This window comes from Lolium rigidum, chromosome 2 (assembly GCF_022539505.1).
Source record: "Lolium rigidum isolate FL_2022 chromosome 2, APGP_CSIRO_Lrig_0.1, whole genome shotgun sequence".
Lineage (NCBI taxonomy): Eukaryota > Viridiplantae > Streptophyta > Magnoliopsida > Poales > Poaceae > Lolium > Lolium rigidum.
In genome coordinates this window covers 183,001,348-183,021,783 of record NC_061509.1, presented here as the reverse complement: position 1 = coordinate 183,021,783, position 20,436 = coordinate 183,001,348, and the positions used below count along the sequence as shown (strand labels likewise).

Genomic DNA, 20,436 nt, shown 5'->3' with positions numbered 1-20,436 from the left:
GGCGGCGCATCCATCACTTGGTCCATGGCGGCACTCCAACGCGCACATGCCGGCTTCATCAAGTCCCACCGGCCTTGAAGCGACCGGAATGAGCGAGAGGCGAACCCACTCCTCTTCGGCTTCATCTTAAGGTAGGCGTCCTCGATGCGCTGCCAATACCGTTTACCGGTTTGGTCGGTACCGGTGCCCGCATCCAACCCCACCGACGCCCAAGCTCGAACCAAGAGTATATCTTCCGCGTCGGTGTAGTTCGACGAGCGGACGGGGGGGCGAGCAACGGCGGTGAACGCCTCCTCTTGTATCTCTGTGATGTCTTCATCATCATCATCCTCCTCCTCCTCATCTCCTCCCTCCAAATCATCATCCCTATAGGGATCAAGCGGTGGAGCGTTGATGTCCACCTCCACCTCATTGAGCATGTCCATGAAGGACACGGCGGCCGGGGCGGGCGGCACGGCGGCGGCCGGGGTGGCCATTTCGTCGAACACCTCCGGGGCGGCCGGGGCGGGCGGCAGGGCGGCGGCCACTGGCTGCTTCGCCGGGGCCCTCCTCTTGGCCACGGCCTTCCTCGGCGCCGGGGAGGAAGCCGCCTTGGCCTTGGCAGCACGAGGACCACCGGAGGGCACCTTCGCCCGTGCCCGGGGAGGTGCGGGTGGTGCGGCCGGTGCGGGGACGGGGGCGGGAGCGACGGCCGGTGCGGGGGCGACGGCCGGCACGAGTGATGCCCCGCACGCCGCCGCTCGCGCCGACGTGGGTCGCAGCGACCACGGCGGTGACGTGCGGGTGGGCGGCCGGTGCGGGGGCGGGGGCGGGAGCGACGGGCGGCGGGGCGGGCGGCGGGCCGGCGGCCGTCGGCGGCGCGGCCGGGGGCCGTCGGCGGCGCGGCCACGGGCGGCACGGGCGGGGCGGGGAGGCGTCCATGGCGGCGGCGGCCGGTGCGCGGGGGCGGGGGCGGGGCGACGGGCGGCGGCGGCGGGTGGGTGGGATTGGGAAATTTCCCTCCCGCCCGAAACGAAATGGAAATGCAGTTTAGAGGGTCAACCCCTCTCCAACCCGGTTTTGTACAGGCCAAGAATAGATTCCCAGGTCGGACCTGGGAATTTTTTTTACAGTTTTACAGTTTTAGGGGCTCTAGTTTTTGCGATTTTTTCGTCAAAAACTGTAAAAAAGCGGTTATTTTTACAGATTTAGGGGTTTAGGGGCTCTACTAGACATGCTCTTACGAGCACCGGACGATCGCGCGTTCTATCCTCCGGGTCGCCGGCTCGCCACGCGTCCTTCTTGCTGGCAGAACGTCTTCCGCGTGTCCTCCTGTAGTGCGAGCGAGAGAGAGCGGGACCCACTGTCCTTATCCTTTTCTTCCCAATTTCTTCTTCCTTTCGCATCCTCCTCCGCACGCCGCTCTTCCACGCCCGCGCGCCCTCCTGTAGACTGGATCCCAGCGGAGAGCTCGGACCGACTCCCCACCACGCCTTGCGGCGGCCGCCCAGCCACACATCGTAGGCCCAAACCCCGGCACCTCCTTTTGCCCAACTCCGCCCACGCGAGCTCGATCTCATCATCCTCTCCTACAGCGGCGCGGTCGCCAACTACAGGGACAGCGAGGTTGGCTGTCATGGAGTAGGCCAAGCCGCCACTGATGGCTGGGGGCGGCGAAGAAGTTGTGAGGCGCGAGACCGGAGTTTGCTGGTATGATGATGTGACCGGCGTTGGCGTTTGCTACAACCGGCGTCGGCGTCTGCTACAATCGGCGTCGGCGTCTGCTACTTGGGGGCGGCGTGGCTGCAATCAGCGGGGGCTTATGCTACAAAGGGCGTCCGTGTCTGCTACTCGTGGTGGCGGCGTCTGCTACAAAGGGCATCAGCATCGGCGTCTGCAACTTGTGGCGGCGGCATTTGCTACAAACACCGACGGACAGTGCTACAGTTGCTGCAAACGCCGGTTGCTGTTGCCAGTTGCTACAAGCCTACAAACAGGCCGCCGCCGTGCTGCAAGGTCGACGAGGCTTGCGGAAGTGCTTCCCCAGGCCGGCGACGAAGCTACAAGCCCAGCACGGCGATCCTACCGGAGCTAGCAGCGGTGGTGCCGGTGTCGGAGTGGCTTTTGTCGAAGCGGGCGACGGTGCTGCCGAAGCGGGCGGCGCTGCTGTCGGAGTGACTTCTGCCGAAGCCAGCGGAGGTGCTGCACCAGACTTGCTACAAGGCCGACCGTTCGTTGCTACAAAAGGCGGCTTGCTTTTCTACCATGGCGCGGCGGCGTTGCTGCAAGGCGGCGCAAGACTTGCTACAAGGGCGATGGGGCGTTGCTACAAAAAATGGCATGCCTTGCTAGCATGGTGCCGCCGGACTAGCTACAAGGCCGACCGGACGTTGGCGCGGCAACGCTGCTGCAATGTGGCGTCTGACTTGCTACAAGGGCGTTGCTACAAAAAGCAGCAGGGCTTGCTACCATGGCGCGGCGGAATTGCTGCTAGGCGCCGCCGGACTTGCTACAAGGCCGACCGGACGTTTGTACGGCGGCGCTGCTGCCAGCGGCTGCCGGCTTTCCTACCAAGGTACATCCACGCTGCTATCGTGCACCATCGGCATTGCTACAAGCACCTACCGCTGCATCGGAGACGGCCATGGCCGATAGAGGAGCGATAGCGGCGGATACGGGAGGCAGAGCTATGAGGAGGGCTGCTACATCGGCGAGAAGGTCGGGATGCTACTTCAGCGACGCTACAACGGGAGTTCTCCGGCGACGGCCCGACGGGGGTTCTCCGGCGACGGCACGGCGTCGTTCTCCAGCGACGCCACGGAGATGGACCACCGGCAGTGGTGCCGCAAGTGCAGGCAACGGGTTCCTGGGAGGACGAAGCTGTCAGAAGTCAGAATCCTTTTCGTGCGTCTGCTTTTTTTTTTCTGTTTAGTTTTTGTTCACGCAGAGAAACCTTTTGACCCTATCTACGGTTGTGATAACGCCATCGTACGGCTGCCGACCCGGGGGATCGGGGATCTGATCCCCCGGGGACGCTCAGCACGCCCCTATTTGATTTCCTATTTTGCGAAGGCAATTTCGATGGTGTACAAGAATACACGGCTCTCTTTTCCCCCCTTCTCACCTCTAGGCAGTGAACAGTAGTTGAGAGGCTCCTCAAGCCATCCGGGCCGATCCCGACCCCTCTCCGGCGGCTCTGCCGGCCGGAGATGGCGAGGGAACGGCGCCGGCGTAGTTGTAGATAGGTCTAGTAGTCCTCTAGTGGCGTCTTGGAGTAGACCACCAGCTCTCCCCCGTCAGATCTGGTGTATCCTGCTGTTGGGCGGTGCGGCGGCGTGGCTCCGGCGGCGTGGGCGACGGCGGCTGCGCGACATCAACGCAGGCATCTCGGCAAATAAGGCGGGTTGGAGCTCCAGCTTCTCGATGTGGTGGCGCAGCATCGGAAAGCAGATCATGGCGGATCTTTGCTCGCGTCCATGGTGGGCGCACAGCAGAGTGGCCGTGGCGAGCTCGGTCAATAAGCGCTGGCTCCGGCAGCTACCACTCCTTCTCCTTGGTGTCCTCTCGGCCGGCCGTGGCGGCGAGGGACAGGACACCGACGGCGATAAGGAGTCCGTGGAGGCCGGCAAGACTACTGCTGCTGCCTCGAGCTATCTCACGGTGACCACGAGATGGTCATCGATCTTGGATGCCCAAGATTGGCATCAGTCGACGCAAGGAAAGCGTCGCAGCAACCTCCTTCGGAGGCCTTCTGATGATGCGGCGGCGACGCCTGGCACCGGCCTTTTCCCAAGTGGCCTTGTCCCCGGTGAGGATGCTGGTGGTCACCGGCGCAGTTCATCCCCCTGTAGCGGGCTGGTAGAGGGACCTGATTGCTTTTCTGCAATATTTTTAGAGGTCCTTTTTGCAAAATCTAGGGACTTGAGTGTAATTTTCCTTTTCCTGGTGTCCCATCATGTAACTTGTACCACCGCTTTGACTAATGCAGCATAGTCTAGGTCCTTCTGGACCTTGCCTTTTCAAAAAAAAAAAAAAAGAAGGCAATTTCGATGTGATGCCGCTGTGTAGGCTGACGATACCATGTGTAGGACTAGTCCAGCTTACTCTCTCTTAATTCTGCTTCCTGGGAACTCTTCAGTAGATTTTGTCACAGAGCCACTTGGAGTAGGATTCAGGCACTTTGAGCCTGTTTGGTTCCCAGCCACAGTTTGCCAAGCCTAACTTTGGCAAGTGTGGCAGCCACAAAAGTGTGGCTAGGATTTTGGAAGCCACAAAGTGTGGCAAAAGTTGGCAAAAAAATTTACTCTATGACAAGTGGGCCATATGATTAGTGAAGTGTGGCAGCTCTAAAGTGTGGTAAGAACCAAACACATGCCAAATTGCCAAACTTTGGCTTGGCAAAATGTGGCTAGGAACCAAACAGGCCCTTTATTTTCTTGTTCTGATCTTGGATCGTGAAGATGCTCAACTACCGATGTTCACTGCCTTGAGAATTCCTCTGTGGTAGCAGTATTATGCCTTGTGAATTCTTGCTCTGATCTTGGATCTTGATGCTGCGTAGTTGAGCAGTATTTCTGTGAAAGCTCACCTTCTTGAGAATCCCTCATTGTTTCTGATCTTACATCCCATTTGTCTAGTGTGCATTTTCTGAGGAAATCAAACTTGCAAATACAATTAGCAGTCCCGCTGGTTTTGGTCGGTTTCACTCGTAGCCAGGTCAAACATGGCGCCAAAAAAAGGTTATTCTTCAAACATGCATATTTCTTTCAAGGAATTCAGTCATCAAATAACCAAACTCGCAAATGCCATTGGTGGATATGTCAGCACAATTCCCGCGTTTCCAGTAGCGTACGCAGCGCGTGTACTCCAATTGTGATCGAAATCTTACCGACGGGCGACGGCAACAACAGTAGCGTAGCATCCACGGTTGCAATTGGAATCCGACTCTAGCGATTAAACCCACTACGTATTACGAGACCGATATGGTTTCCAATCCTGGAGCCATGGATAAATAGGCAGGACTCGACCCAGTCCCAGACCCTTCCTCCTCTCGTACCCATTCTCTTCTCCATCTGGATCAAGCCATGGATCCCTGCAGTTTTGAGCTTATTTCGGGCACTCCTCTCTCCGCCGTCTTCTCAGGCTGCGTCGATCAGTCGACGATGACTGAGTTTGACGACGCCTACCTCCGGGCCATCGGCGCACTTCCTCCACTTTCACCTGTCCGATTCGCTTCTTCCTCCCCCATCCATCACGCCGCGGCACTACACGACTCCATCGAGCTCCCGGCGACGTGCGAGGTGTCCGACTACGATGCTGACATGGACGTCAACCTCCGGGAGATGGAGAAGGACGCCAAGCAGTGGCCCTCGCCGGAGTATCTGAAGACGGTGCAGGGAGGTCTGATGACCAAGTCCAGGCGCGCGGACCTCGTGTCCTGGATGGACGACTTCACCCGCTACTTCGACCTCGCCCCCGGCACGCTGCACCGCGCCGTCTCCTACGTCGACCGCGTCCTCTCGCAGCGAACCCTGCCGGAGACTGACACGGAGCACCAGCTACAGCTCCTGGGCGCCACGGCCGTCTACACCGCCGCCAAATACGAGGAGCAGTGCTCAACACACAAGCTGAACGCCACGGCCGTCGCCGGGATCTGCGGGCTCGACACGACCAGCAAGGAGGTGATCGACATGGAGCTCGGCATGGTGGAGGCGCTGGACTACGACCTCAGCGGACCCACGGCCTACACCTTCGTCGAGCACTTCATGAGGTACACCGGCAGAGGAGAGCAGGATTCGGAGGTTCGGCGGCTGGCGCATCACCTCGCCAACAGATCGCTCTACGACTACAGCCTGCTGCAGCTCCTGCCGTCCGTGGTGGCAGCGTCGGCGGTCTTCCTCGCCAGGCTAATCCTGAACCCGAATGCCATCGACGTGCAGCAGTGGAACGAAGATTTCGAGGAGCTGACCGGGTACTGGCCCACGGACATCATCCTTGGCATCGAGTCCTTGTACATGAAGAATCACGATTCTCGCTTCGACGTGGTGCCAGACTTCCTGGAAGGCCAATTGATGGATTTCAGGTGAAAGATTTAGGGTTAGGGATGGAGAAGCGCTCTTGAACTTGAGTTGTAAATCAGGTTAAAATGTACTAGGAGTAACATTGTTACTTTTATATATGCTGATATTATGTCGTATAGTTGAAATCAGCTAGCAGAACGGAGTCATGCACCGACTTGTGGTTGCAGGATGCTCCCTATTGCAGACCTCGTGGCTGCGGATTGTAATTCTGTTCCATGTCATTGTCATGACTCATGAGTAATGAATCTCTCTTCTTGATGAAGAAACAGTTCTGCTTCTTCTATTTTATGATGGTTAGGGTTTAGGGTATGACTCTTTCGATGAATCACGAATTCACGATTCTCGCTTCGATGTGGTGTCAGAGTTCCTGGAAGACCAATTAATGATTTCAAGGAGTAGTAAAAGATTTAGGGATGGAGAAAGCTAGCTCTTGAATTAATCTTGAGTTGTAACTTGTAAATCACGTTCAAATCTATACATTGTTTGATATGATGATGTTATGTTGTATAGTTGAAATCAGCTAGAACGGAGTCATGCACCGACTTGTGGTTTCAGATACTCTCCTACCATTGATCCTTCTCTGCCCGGAGTAATAAATCTCTGTATATATATTGATTAAACAACATTTGTGCTTCTTACATCTGGGAGTGACATTGCATCATCTTCCCGAACACAAAGAGTCAACATATTTTAAGTTTAATCAAATTTATATGTAAAAATACAAACATTCATAATGCCAAATTAATATCAATAGATTCATCTGAAAGTATAATTTCTCAAAATATCCATTTGATATTGTAGATATCCATACCTTTTCGTATAAACTTGGTCAAACTTAGAAGATATTGACTTTTGGCTAAATCTTAGACGCCTTACATTTTGGGACGGAGGGAGTATGAATGTATGATATAATTGCAGTTCTAGAGTGACAATATATCTTAGTGTGCATAAACAAATATATTCCCATGATACCAGGTGACATGCTATGGAAAACAAAGTGGGATTTGCACGGCTAAGATTTACATAAACAAACAAAGAGAATTTTCTAGGTAGTGCCACGGAAAGCATTGAGCTCATCATCAGGATGACACGAAAAGAAGCCGGGTGGAGCTCCATCTGAACACTGGATTTTCCTATGACGAGGTTTCTACCTGGTTGTGAGTTAAGGACAATTTTTTGTTCAGGCATTGTTTCAAACTTGTATGTAAAGTGAACTATGTAACGATCGTTACCTGTATCAGCCACTTTTTGTATTTTCGTCAAGAAAAATCAAATGTACACGTTGTTTTCTGGTAAGCATTGCTATAAACAACTTTTTTTAAGTAACATATTATGGAAATCAATCAGAAATCCAAACGCAAACTCAATCTCAGTTATTGCTGAGGGAGCAAAAACATGTTGATGTGAGATTGTTGTGGGTCCAAGATGACTTGAGTCGACGGGTACCGATGAAAAGATTTGTACCTTTGATTGGACTTCGCCAGTCCAGCGAGGAGGCGTTCCATGGGACGCCCAGAAGTTAAAACACAAACACATCAAGTGTGAAATCCTGTTGACCCGAAGCGTGGTGTGCCAAGTAGTAGGGTAAAACAAAATGCAAGGCATTGGGGCGTAAAAGAGTGACGCAGAGTATCTCGTGTCAGTGAAGATTCCTTTTTCCTTCACCCGAAAGGGTAAAAAGAGGTTCTGTCTGAAAACAGAGGTGAAGAAAGAAGGTAGAAAATAGAAATTAGACGTCACGCGACGCGAGAAAGAAAACGTGCGAAAAAAAAACAAAGAAGGAGAGAGAGAGAGAGAGAGCTCGGGGCTTCGTCCACACCCGACCCGAGCGAATCCACCCATTTTCTTCCTCCTCCGTTCCCCCTCCACGTCTTCCTCCTCTCCACCCCTTTACCCCCGCCCCGCCGCTCCGACGAATCCGAGCCCGGCCGGTTCCTCGCAGCGGCGGGGCGTCGCTCCGATCCGCCCGATCCGGGCCGCTCCCGAGTCTCCGGCGCGCGCGGCGGCGGAAATGGATTCGGAGGACGACACGCGCGACTCTGCCGACGAGGACTTCTACAGCGGCGGCGAGGCGGGCCTCGCCCTCAGCGACGACGGGGACGCGGACTACGACTTCGCCGATCACGACTCGGACGACTCCGACGACCTCATCTCGCACAGGCAGCAGGTGATCATCGATTGCTGCCCCCCGCGCGCCCGATCGGTCTCGCTCTACAGTTTGCTGCCTACTCCACATAGTTGAAATGGGAGATCCGGTACCGATGCATCGGCGGTTATGGTTCTGTTTGTTCCGGAACGATAAGATGTCTGTCTGTTTATATGCTCTCGGCTAGAAAGTTGAGTGATATAGACTGTTTTGGTCGGTTGTGGTTGCTGGATTGGTATTCATGGAAGCTGATCCGGATATGTTGCTTTTGGTCAATCGTCTAGGTTTGCAGAATTGTGCTTTTGCCAGATGCAACCGGTGTCCTGGCATGCACATTGATTTTGAGTTGTAGCACGCAACTCGTGGTTTGGCGCATTGCGCGTCGGTTGTGATTCCAATTTTGTTATTGGTAAGTCTCTTACAAATGTAGCATGCGAGGGAGAACATCATTTCGAGTAGGACCGCAGGAAAGTATGTAGAGGAAAACTTTTGAAGTAAGGAGTTAATAAGCGCGAATATGTGTAAGACATGTACTGATCTGCTTCTCTGACGCAAGGATAGTATGCTTCTGAATCTAGGTTTTGATGATGTGCCCTGAAGGTTGCTGATTCGATTGGAGCTGTTAGTGTGTTGCGCAATGTTGCTTAACATAGAGTACAAAAGGCTGGGCTCTTGCTTATGCCATCATGTAACCCGAAAAGTTACTCTTCTAGTCAGGGAATAATATATGGAAGGACATAGTTACCTTAATGTTGGCGTACATCTTGGATGATACTATTAAGTTATAACAAGTCCGTAGAAGAGTTTCATTCTTTTTGACTTGGAGCACTAAAGCATTTACAAAGACTGGAGCAATCTAGCCTCTAGGAAGTTTCTATGATAAATGAAGTGTTTAACTTTGCACTTCTTCCTTTCCGCCTTTATCTTTCACCCCCTGTCCTTCAGCTTCCACTCCCTCCACCCTCCTCATGATATTGTTTCTTTTGTTTGATTGGGAAGATTTGACACACATCGCAAGTCCCCTCCAAGATTTGGCTATCATTTTTTTAGTAATCAGCGGATGTAGTGTTTTTTTCTCTTTAATTTGCTGTGTGCATGCTCACATGTGTTCTATGACGTTGAATAGTATACTGGATATCGTTTGTTTATGGTAAATTCCTTCGCGGGCATGGAGAACACAACCAAAAATAAATTCTATTTTTCTCTCATCCTTTTACCTTGATTTGGCATAGTAGTTAAATTTGTGCTGGAGGGAGTATCATATTTTACTGCAGAAGGAATTTGGTTTGTTTAGCAGTTATTATATTCTGTTAACCTTGCCATGAACTTGAACTGGTGATATTCGATTTATGTGGTTCTTTGATTTTTTTTAAACCTTATTGCTCTGTTTATCTTATCACTGTTCTCTTGTTTAAATTCCAGCAAAACTACAGTGTACTGAGTGAAGATGACATAAAGCAACATCAAGCAGATGACATGAATCGGGTTTCAACTGTTCTTTCAATCTCAAAAGCAGAAGCATGTGCCCTTCTTCGCAGTTATAACTGGTAATAGGCATCAACATTTGGCATGGTAGTTACATAATTAAGTAATATTTTTTTATCCAAGTTCAAGCACAAAATAAAGGTGGGCCATCGAGACACTGTCATATTAAGATCCTACTTCCTTTTGCCATTCCCAATTTGCAAATGTCAGAGCTTATCTTATTGGTCACAGCTTCTGTAGATGGTGGTATTTAATTTGTGCGGCTCATGACATTTCTTTACTGTAAAGGCATTATAAAGTTTCTTTTTGCAGGAGCGTTAGTAAGGTACATGATGAGTGGTTTGTTGATGAAGCACGAGTCCGTACTGCTGTTGGTTTACCGGAGAAGCAAATTGAAATGCCAAATGAAAGAGAAGTAAGGCCCACTATTTGAATATGTTTGCTTTGTTGCCTGAGAATCCCGAATATAGCATTCCTGCAGCTGAGGATGATACTATTGCATTGCCTGTATATGTCTTAGCCACTCGTGGAGTTAATATGGCCTGCCTGTTAACCTGTATTCTGCTGGAGAAAATGTTGAAAAATAAGCTTGTTCTGTTAAATGCTTCCGGCAAACTGGCATGGGCTTTTATGTTCTAGTCTTCTAGACATGCTAATGAAAACATTTCCATCACATGTAGTTCATTTGTATATACTTCACTTATTACATGACTTGTCCTTTAACAGCTTTCATGTGGGATTTGTTTCGAAAGCTGTCCACGTGAGTCAATGAGTGCTGCTTCATGTGGGCATCCTTTCTGTGGTGTATGTTGGAGAGGTTTGTTCTTTTATTACCCCCTTCTTTGGATGGTCTTTACGTTACCCTTGCGTAGATGATTTTACAATATATACACTTTAGTGCCTACTGTTTACAAGTTATTTCTTGTTTTTTCTTGTGATTGAACTGCTGAACACAGATGTTTCCCGTAGCTGCATGTGGGCATATTCTCCCTCGATCAAAAATTGAATACCTGGGCATATTATGGGATGTCTTTCCTGAATTTGTGTTTATTTAGACAAACATTGCTGGCAATTCAAGGCATGCATAAATATATACAATGTATTTTACTTTTTTTTTTTGTTATTATAGGTTGCAAGCCGAAATGTTAATGTTGCAATCTTAACTGGTTTTGCCATGCTCTTTTTAAAACTGATAACAATCTTCTTGCGGTTCTCATTTCTGAGGCGCATACTATCACTTTCTGTTCTGTCTCTGATATAACACTCATATGTGCTATATTTAATGTTCTAAGATCTAGCCATTTAGAATTATATATTTAATTGTTAGTGTAGTATCTAGTTGAACCATTTGAAATTGAGTAGATAGAAGTCTGTTGGTTTCCAGTTCAGCATTCTATATTTTGTCTTGGCCACTTGACTAGAAATCAAGAATGATTCATTACAAAATCAAAATTTGTGTCAAAATACATCAGTATTCCGCGGTGTTTGAGTGCGATTCATCATAGTTCTCTTGTTGCCATTTGATCCTTTTTTAGATATTTTTACGCAGTCTGTATGCCCCTGTGGTATATTCCATGAATGATTTGAGTTTTTCTTCTATCATTTCATGGAATAATTCCACTTTCCCCTATCCTTTTATTCAAAATTTTCTTGTTATCAAATTCAATATTTGGAGTTTTTAGCTGTAATGTTCAGTTGGTGCTGATTTTTTTTTTCTCACTGACAGGCTATATTAGCACAGCTATAAATGATGGCCCAGGATGTTTGATGTTGAGATGTCCCGATCCATCTTGTGCTGCTGCTGTTGGACAAGATATGGTTAATTTGTTAGCTAGTGACGAGGATAAGGGAAAGTATGAACGCTATCTTTGCAGATCTTACATTGAAGATAATAGAAAAGTAAGTCCGTATTTAGAGGGATGTCGACCGTAATTTAATCAGTAGTTCAGTACTGAAATAATATTCACCTCAAAGAAAATGCTGAAATAATATTTGGGTGGGTTTCCATGATTTTCTTTTGAATTCTATTTCTTACTTAGCATTAGTTGGAGAAGGGCAGAGGATTAAAAAAATAAAAGAATTTGTACCTTACATTCACCCTATTTTCTGGTATTCTCTCCTTTGTATTTGATTTAACATTTATCACAATTAGACATGTCAGAATTTCATTTTTTTCAATATTTGGACTGCCGTGATTATTTCGTAATTAGTGCTGATAACTGCAAAAGGAATGGTTAAATCTTGTCTAGATCACAGTTGACTACTCTTACCTATTGATTATACTTTGCTTCTTATTTCATGTCGTTATGTTGTGCAGACAAAATGGTGTCCTGCTCCTGGCTGTGAGTATGCTGTCGAATTTATCGTGGGTGGTGGCAGCTATGATGTTTCTTGTGGCTGTTCTTACGGGTTCTGTTGGAACGTGAGTATTTCTTGATGTAGCTTATTTTGTTATATGTCCAGTAGAACTTCAAAATGAGAAGTTGCATGACAAAATTGGCAGTGTACCGAGGAAGCTCATCGCCCTGTGGACTGTTCCACAGTTTCAAAATGGGTTCTCAAGAACAGTGCAGAGTCCGAAAATATGAATTGGTATGGAAAAGATAACGTATTTCTTCTGTACTTCCAACTGTGTTGTCGATTTCTGCTAAATCAGCATTGTTTGTCATGTCAATCAAGTTACCATATTTAATTGCTAATGGAATAACAAGCACAGTTGTTACTAACAAGTTGTGCCACTCTACAATCTATTTGCTCATTTTGTCCACTTCCCTATTGCTTAGTATTCTTACTGCTCTTTTGAAACTCCACTTTACTGCATTTCTTCCAAACTAAGTTTCTTGAAAAAAGGCTTGCTGTAAATACGAAAATAGGACTGCAAACCTTTTTCCAATCTCACATATCTATTTCAGGCTTCTCTAGATTTGTTCCTTTTCTCCCGTTCTAGTGTTCTTTACTTCTTTATAATCTGTATCCTTCTTTTAGGGTCGAATGTCTAAGAGATCTACATAGTTTCCATATATCAGTTGTGTAATATCCCTGTTGCATAAGGGGTTTTCCGCATATTTTCCTCACCTGTACGTGCATATATACTGGCCTGTGGCCTCATGGGGATACAATATGCATCTCCCTAACATGGCATGAAAGCCTATGCTTAGGTTGCTCTCTCTCCTCCTAGGCAAACTTTTTTTTCCGATGTCTTCCCTGGGTGCTGCAACTCACGTGCTCACTCCCCACCACCCTTGCCCTCTTCCTGAGCAGATCCATCCACGCTGCTGCTTCTAGGCGATAGAAACTTTGTGCAATTTCATAACAGCCTTAATACTTCAGTCAATAAAATGATGCATCTGCACAGATATATTGCATTTTTGTTTTGAGTTGTTTTGACTATAAGCTATACCTTTTTCTTTCTTCATCACCTGCTGGTTATTTTTTGCAGGATATTAGCTAATTCGAAGCCTTGTCCAAAGTGTAAGCGCCCTATTGAAAAAAACCAGGGTTGCATGCACATTACCTGCACACCGCCATGTAAATTTGAATTTTGCTGGTACACAATCACATTTTTGCTACAGTTCTGCTTATAATTTTTGCCATTTCAGATAGTTGACACATTTATACTGTGAATGCAGGCTTTGCCTTGGTCCATGGTCTGATCATGGGGAGAGGACAGGTGGCTTTTATGCTTGTAATCGCTATGAGGCAGCACGGCAAGAGGGAGCGGTAATGGTTCAACTAATCTTGAGCATCAAATTTAGAGTATTAATAAATAATTTAGCTAATTCATTGTACATTTCTTTAACAGTTTGACGATTCTGAAAGGAGAAGAGAAATGGCAAAGAACTCCCTCGAGAGATATACACATTACTATGAACGATGGGCAGCCAATCAGTCCGTAAGTGATATTGAACTTAGTTAGCAACATTGATACTCCTTCAATATCAGGTCTTAAGTGGCAACTTGTGAGATAATCCTATGCAGCCAAGACGCCACAGGCTCACAGGCCTGTGACTTTGAAAAATGCAAGACTGAATAATTTTTTATTATGTAGTGGTGACTTGTGAGATAATCCTGGATTTGGGATGGTAACATATGCTGTAAATTTTTCTTTGGCAACAACCATGAGCCTATGACTATTATGAATGCATAGTGTACAAATATCCATACTAAGGACGAGACAACTTGGAATCTGTTCTTAGTTGCAGTGGTAGTTTTTTACAGTTGGATACAATGTTGTATGTAGGATGTTTCGAGTTTCACAAATCTCAATATCACAGGGTGGAATAGAATATTTATGATAATTTTCAGTAAGCTAAGTTAATGAAAGTAAAGGTGCAAATACTTCTTGTTTCTTGGTTTTGTATTTTGATTGATGCTACAAAATTGATGTACTAGCAACCCCTATTTTTTTTGTATTTACACATTATTTTAACTATGCTGTAGTCGAGGCAAAAGGCGCTTGGGGATCTGCAGAGTCTGCAGAATGACAAGGTAGCTGGCATTTGCCTTCCACCACCTCTGTTTTGGTGTTTATCAAAGGAATACCATCCAGGGCATAGACTGCCATTATTTATTTGGTAATTCTCTAACATGTAACGACCATTATTTGTTTGCCTTCAGCTTGAGAAACTAAGTGACATACAAAGCCAACCAGAGTCACAACTTAAATTCATAATAGAAGCATGGTTACAGGTATGATTGACATTCAAGTCCCCGAGCCTCACCAGTACTCTGTTCAGTTACCTGAATGTCTCACACCGGGAGTATCATCTATTTTACAGATTGTTGAGTGTAGGCGGGTATTGAAGTGGACCTACGCATATGGTTATTACCTTCCAGACAATGAGCATGCCAAAAGACAGTTCTTTGAATACCTGCAAGGTTCATATTTTTCCTATTGTAGCTTCCATTTCAAAGTATATATGACTGAAAGGATATCTTTTGCTTGTTCAGGCGAAGCAGAATCAGGTTTGGAACGCCTTCATCAATGTGCGGAGAAAGAACTTCAGATCTACCTTGATGCAGACTGCCCATCAAAAGATTTCAACGACTTCCGTACAAAATTGGCTGGATTGACCAGGTATTGACAAATCCTACTATATTTTATTTCTCATTATTGTTGTTTCTGACTTTCTTTCTAACTGGTGTCATCATCTTTAGTATGAACATCATAATACATTTCTTACAATCTTGTAAAGATACTGGTTTCAACTATGTAATTCTGTGTTGGCCTTTTCTTCATACGTGTAGCTGCAGGAATCTGGCAGCTTGTGGTTTTGTTTTCCTTAATTCAGTAACTTCTCATGTCATCGCTATATTTTTTTTTTCACTCATCTTCACCTAACAGTTCGGTCTAAATAACAGTGTAACTCGCAATTATTTCGAGAACCTGGTCCGTGCATTGGAGTCTGGATTAAATGACGTCGGACCTCACAGTGGCCATGCTGCATCTAGCAAGGCCGTAAGTTCGAAGAGCCTTGGCAGTAAGAGCAAGAGTGGCAAGAACAAGGCACCTGTCTCCAAGTCAGGCAGCTCAACCCGTGGCATGGATGATGGTAATATCTGGGCATGTGAACAGTGCACATTTGCAAACCCTAGGTCTGCTAGGACTTGCCAGGTTTGCGAATATCAGCAGCACCGGTAGCTCTTGACAAGCCTTGAACATTTGGATTCAATTGGACTTGAACCCCCTGTTTCCCTGTATGCCTGAGGCGTGTGACATATGAAGTTACCTGCCTCTGGGGCATGGGACAACGATAGGGTGGAAATAGAAGATTGCCGCAATGCAAGCGGCAGCAAAGGAAGAGGTAGATTTTTCATGTTCCTGGTTGTTAACTGACGTTGCCCAAGTGGCACAGGCTCACTCCAGTAGCATGGTTCGTGTGTACATATAACTATGACCCAATCCGTCTTGTTTAAGATGTGTGTTGCTGGTTGTTTGCCGGAGATGTATTGACCTGTTGTAGTGTTGTATAACTGTTGTAAAAATTGTAATAATAGTGTATTGACCATATTGAAGACAATTAGACAACCTATGCTTGTGTTTCCTTTTCTTGTTGTTCCTTTTCGGAAAAAAAATAATAGTTGGAGTGCTAAGATAAACAGTTTGCACCTTTTGAGGCGGCTGGGTTAGCAGGAACTATATCAATGCAAGAAGCGTGAATGCCTAGCGTTGATCAGCAGAGGTAAATGCGCTCCCTGAAATGCATACAAGCAGTGGCCAGCTTCCTCATAGCGCATCTCTGGTCCGTTTCTTGGGACCTGGCGCGTTTCTTGGGACCTGGCGCTTTAAGTCTTAGCATCCTCATAAGCCAGACACAGTGTGATCAATAAATTGCGAACCCATGGCAATCTCGTGACTGAACAAGATTGTATGATATGAACAACGACCAGTAGCCTCTATATAGCTAGGGCCACCTTAGCGCCTTGTTGGCCTTTAAGTCGATCCTTACTTCATCGAAAGAATTATTTTCAAGAGAAATGGCTGAACAAATTGCTTATTAAACTGAACACTTTATATACATGGCAAAACGGAAGACACTAATAACAACTTTTGTTCAGATCAGGTTACAGGACACTAACATTGATATGTTTCTATGCTTGTGCGCCCAGCTGATGATCCTCCATATCGACAGTTTCTTCAGCACTGGTGGGTGGTGACTGATATTGTCTTCCTGCGCCAGGTCTTCTCCTATCCAAGAGTGCAGTTCACCGATACATCTTTCAGGATGCACAATCTTGGCACTCAAAAGATACAAACTACGCGACACCAAAAACAGGGGGAAATGATGTCTATTCTACACACCGGATGGTAAATGCTGGTTAATCTTAGCCACTGGATAATTACACACAACCTGTCAATAAACAGGAAGTCCACATACTTTTTATTGCACACCAGACGGATAAACGTAAGGACTGAAGGACAACAGTATAGTCAGACTAGATGAATTGATCCAGTCTTTACTATTCAAGAATAATTCTGTCAACTATCTTCGCACCCCTTGATTTGGCCATGTAAAGTCCCATGTGATGCATAAGATCCTGCAGCATTTGAAAGTTAAGTAGCTGGCAATAAGGACTATCAATGGAAATAATTTTCCTATAACACACGAAGCATTCAAGAAGATGTCGAGGTAAAAAACAGCCACCATTGTGTCCAGGAAGAAAGAATTTGTGAAAAGAAAACAGCTGAACACAACCTGGATAAATGCATATAATATGTATGGTGATTTGTGCATTTACAGCAAGGAAGACAATGCATTTAACATGTTAAATTTTTGTTTGGAGAGCTTCGCATGGTATTCTTCCTCTGAAAAGTATATTAGTGAATCGTCATATTGGCTCTTTGGGACAATGCCCGGTCTGTAATATGGGGCCTGAAGATATAGCTCACCTCCTTTTCATTTGCCCAAATGCTATTGAGATTTGGTCTGCGCTTGGTCTTGCTCATGTGGTTGAAGATGCCTTGCTTTGTGATCGGGCTGGGTCGGCTGTTATCGAGCACATCCTCCGTAAAGATGAACAGAAGTATCCTAACCTTGATGTGGGTCTGAAAGAGACAATGATGGTTGCATGTTGGTATATTTGGTGGCTAAGAAGAAGGAGAACTCATGATGAAGAGGTCCCTCCGGCGAATAGGTGTATGATTTCAATTTTCTCTATCACGTCTAATGCTAAGGTGGTTCTAAAGGGCCCCTCGGCGGGTGCTGTTTGGGTCAAACCAAAACCGAGGTATGTGAAACTCAATGTTGATGCATCATTTCATGTGGATTCTGGGGCAGGTGCAGTGGGAGCTATTTTACGTGACTCTCATGGAAGGTTTGTAGCTGCTTCAACAAAATACTTACCCTATGTTGGCTCGGTATCGGAGGCTGAAGCTATTTTGCTATGAAGGAGGGACTGTGGTTGGCGAATAGGAAGGGGTGTAATGCTGTTCTTGCCGAATCTGATTCTCTGGAAACAATTGAGGCGCTGTCTGGACCAGGAAATTGGTGGACAGGTTCAGCAGGTATTTATGCAGACTGCATTGATTTGGCCTTTGAGATTGGAGATGTTTCCTATGCTCATTGTCCAAGAGAAGCGAATAAAACTGCTCATGAGTTAGCTAGAGTTTGTTTCATAGATAAAATTCCTTGTAACTAGGACGATGATCCCCCTAGCTTCCTTCTCCGTAGCCTTATTGATGATGTAACTGAACTGTAATTGAAAGGTGGCAAGTTTCTGACGCACACTTTTTTCCTAATATATGGTGTTTAAATTTTTCGGGGTTGTTTCATGTTTGGTATTATGCGCCTTGGCGCCTTCTCGGTATTCTTCTTCTAATACAAAATGACACTGCATTGAGATGAGTGGTCGAGGATCGAAAACAATACCTGTGGATGAGCTAAAGCTCCTTTGATATTGATGGCTACTTCAACAGGGAGGTCAAAAGTAGCACATCCCTCAGAGTAGATCACAACATCTTGCAACGGTGGCACTCTGCCAATATTTCTGGCAGCCAAAGTCGAGCTTGCAAAGTCCAAAACGCAGTAGTCTGTGCATATCCCTACAACTAAAACCTGCACCAAAGCCAATTCACGAGTCACGCTGAAGCGCAGTCACAATTTTCTTTACCGATTCATTAAGAGAGCTAGACCGATCACTTACAGTTTGGATCTGAAACTTGGCGACCCAATCGCCGAAAACATTGGACCCGTCCTTCTCAAATGAGGCAAGATAACCGTCAATGCAGTCCTTCCTCCTGATGGTCACATTGGGATCGTTTTCCAACCACTCCAGAGCTGCGTGTGTTAGACTGGACTTGGTCAGAAACCAAATATGGACTAGTAATCTTCGGCGAAGCATCAATCCAACAGGAAAGAGGCACTCAGTCCTAGAAGCTGACAATGACATGCGAGAAGCTTGAACATAATTAAGGAGAGTGCAAAGTGTTTGCATCAACCTGGAACAAAATTTTCCTCGCCGGAGCCGATGATACAGTGCGGCGGGAAAGGCGGCTCGGGCTTATCCGGGTAGTGGGTATCGAGGAACGCGAAGACGGGCCAGTTCCTATCGCAGAACACCTTGGCGAGCCTCCCGGCCTCCTCCACCATCTTCTCTATCTGCTTGTTTGGAGTAACAGGGGCCTGCAAATTCCGGACAAGCAACACCTTGTAAGCAACACCTTGTAAGCAACAGTAGTAAACGTGTTGGGGAGCAGTGTGTTGCATGAACAAACAGAGAACTGCACGCTTTTCCAGATAAAGGAAAAGAACAAACACATGCAGTACAGTTGTATTTTGCTATAAACACTATGCTGAGAATATGGGGACTCAGCCAGATTGACATTAATGGAAGGAAACAAAACAGAAGGATGCTGAGAATATGGGTACCCAGCCAGATTGGCATTCATGGGAGGAAACAAAACAGAAGGAATCGGCCAAAAACAGACATGTATGTATTGATGGGATAGAACAAAACAGAAGTGAAGATTCAGGGCAAGAAAGACAAAAACAGAAGAGAACACCAAGAGGTGCTGGTACCAGTATAGAAAGCAAAGGCGGGAAGTGGCGGGACAGCGGGCGGACATCCCCATGGCCCCGTCCGTTCACTCGTGTCCCCATCCATCCTAGGCAGGCAGCCAAAATCCTACTTTTAGAACGCAAGCTTCGACCGCCGAAGGCACGGAAAAGCCAAGGAACAAAGAGGGATCGGACGCCAGAAGGAGACAATCTAATTCTCAGCACGCCAGCGTCAGCCGATGGACATGAAGAAGGCACGGGAGCGCCGAGGAAGAAGGCAAGAAGGTGAAAGAAGATGCCAGGAGGAGGGGAGACAAGACAGAGGGGTGGGGAGGGAGGAGGCAGAGCTGCTCACGAGGTTCCCGGCGCCGACGGTGCAGAAGCCGTTGACGACGTCGACGATGACGAGCCCCGTGCGGCTGGTGAGTAGGTGGTCGGCGTCCGGCCGGACGGGCGCCGCCGTGCGGAGCAGGTCAATCGCGGCGGCGCCGGCGTCGTCGTAGGTGCCTTCGGAGCCCATCGAGATGCGCGCGCGTGCGTGGATCGAGTGAGATCGAACTGCAAGGGTGGTTGGCCTGTACGTCTCGCGATTCGGTTTGAGTTTGACCTGTGCCTGTGGAGTATATGTAGTCGCAGGTTTTGCTACAGGGTTAAAACAGAGTTTTTTTTTTAAACAAATAAAAATCGGGCTGTGCTATTCCTACTGGGCAGGGCAACGTCGGCCACGACTGCAAATGTCTTCGTTGCATACTCGATCTACATCTACTCCATACGGGTGGAGCCGAGCCAGGAGCGACAGACACAGAAATTCAAAAGAAAAGGAGAAAACAAAGGGAAGATAATCTCTCAGCGTAGACCAACCACACTTGAGCCTTGACTGGGTATTGTCAGGTAACGTGGCGTGTGCGCGCGCGATAGATACGTTTTCTTCCTTATAATAGTACTGTAGAAAAAAATAGCCGTCATGAGAAATACGGTGGTGCCAGCGTACAGATTTTTTTAAAAGGAGAATCACGGCTAGTTTTATACACTAGTACCGACCTAGTAGTTAGAGCTGGTTTTGACCCTTCATCCTTACACGGTTATGCTATCAGGCTCAAAGCCTCAGTCTCTACTAGTGTGCTAACCCGAGATGGTTTGTTCCGACTCAAAAAATAGCCACCTCAGACGGGCAGTAATATGAAGTGTCTCCATAGATCAGTAAGTCTCAGACGGTTTCTCTTCACAATCGGTTCTAATAATTCTGGAG

General features: G+C 47.2%; 3 protein-coding genes across 3 annotated transcripts; 2 read left to right on the top strand and 1 right to left on the bottom strand.

Annotated features, from left to right (window-relative positions):
• Positions 1-5,063: 5,063 nt before the first annotated feature.
• Positions 5,064-6,065, top strand: LOC124690361 (putative cyclin-F2-1). The gene has a single exon (XM_047223751.1). It carries the CDS (start codon positions 5,064-5,066, stop codon positions 6,063-6,065), a length of 1,002 nt encoding a protein of 333 aa, XP_047079707.1.
• A 1,996-nt stretch (positions 6,066-8,061) lies between these two features.
• Positions 8,062-15,718, top strand: LOC124692683 (probable E3 ubiquitin-protein ligase ARI8). The gene is made up of 15 exons (XM_047226104.1): positions 8,062-8,226; positions 9,628-9,752; positions 10,003-10,105; positions 10,417-10,507; positions 11,417-11,589; positions 12,008-12,112; positions 12,194-12,282; positions 13,130-13,237; positions 13,320-13,410; positions 13,493-13,582; positions 14,131-14,178; positions 14,308-14,379; positions 14,469-14,568; positions 14,641-14,767; positions 15,052-15,718. The coding sequence occupies exons 1-15, from the start codon at positions 8,071-8,073 to the stop codon at positions 15,329-15,331; spliced, it is 1,758 nt and encodes a 585-aa protein (XP_047082060.1). The 5' UTR covers positions 8,062-8,070; the 3' UTR covers positions 15,332-15,718.
• A 450-nt stretch (positions 15,719-16,168) lies between these two features.
• Positions 16,169-19,722, bottom strand: LOC124692682 (nicotinamidase 1-like). The gene is made up of 5 exons (XM_047226103.1): positions 19,543-19,722; positions 18,629-18,812; positions 18,334-18,467; positions 18,060-18,245; positions 16,169-16,728 (listed from the first exon to the last, which is right to left on the bottom strand). Exons 1-5 carry the CDS (start codon positions 19,705-19,707, stop codon positions 16,651-16,653), a joined length of 747 nt encoding a protein of 248 aa, XP_047082059.1. The 5' UTR covers positions 19,708-19,722; the 3' UTR covers positions 16,169-16,650.
• Between the last annotated feature and the right edge of the window lie 714 nt (positions 19,723-20,436).

Bases quoted from the DNA above. Each gene is read 5' to 3' on its own strand.
- LOC124690361 (XM_047223751.1), top strand. From the start codon at position 5,064: ATGGATCCCTGCAGTTTTGAGCTTATTTCGGGCACTCCTCTCTCCGCC.
- LOC124692683 (XM_047226104.1), top strand. From the start codon at position 8,071: ATGGATTCGGAGGACGACACGCGCGACTCTGCCGACGAGGACTTCTAC. The intron at 8,227-9,627 runs GTGATCATCGAT...TTTAAATTCCAG, and splicing joins TCATCTCGCACAGGCAGCAG to CAAAACTACAGTGTACTGAG. The intron at 10,508-11,416 runs GTTTGTTCTTTT...TCTCACTGACAG, and splicing joins CTGTGGTGTATGTTGGAGAG to GCTATATTAGCACAGCTATA.
- LOC124692682 (XM_047226103.1), bottom strand. From the start codon at position 19,707: ATGGGCTCCGAAGGCACCTACGACGACGCCGGCGCCGCCGCGATTGAC. The intron at 18,468-18,628 runs GTTGATGCAAAC...TAACACACGCAG, and splicing joins CGAGGAAAATTTTGTTCCAG to CTCTGGAGTGGTTGGAAAAC. The intron at 16,729-18,059 runs GTATTGTTTTCG...CAAATGCTGCAG, and splicing joins GAGCTTTAGCTCATCCACAG to GATCTTATGCATCACATGGG.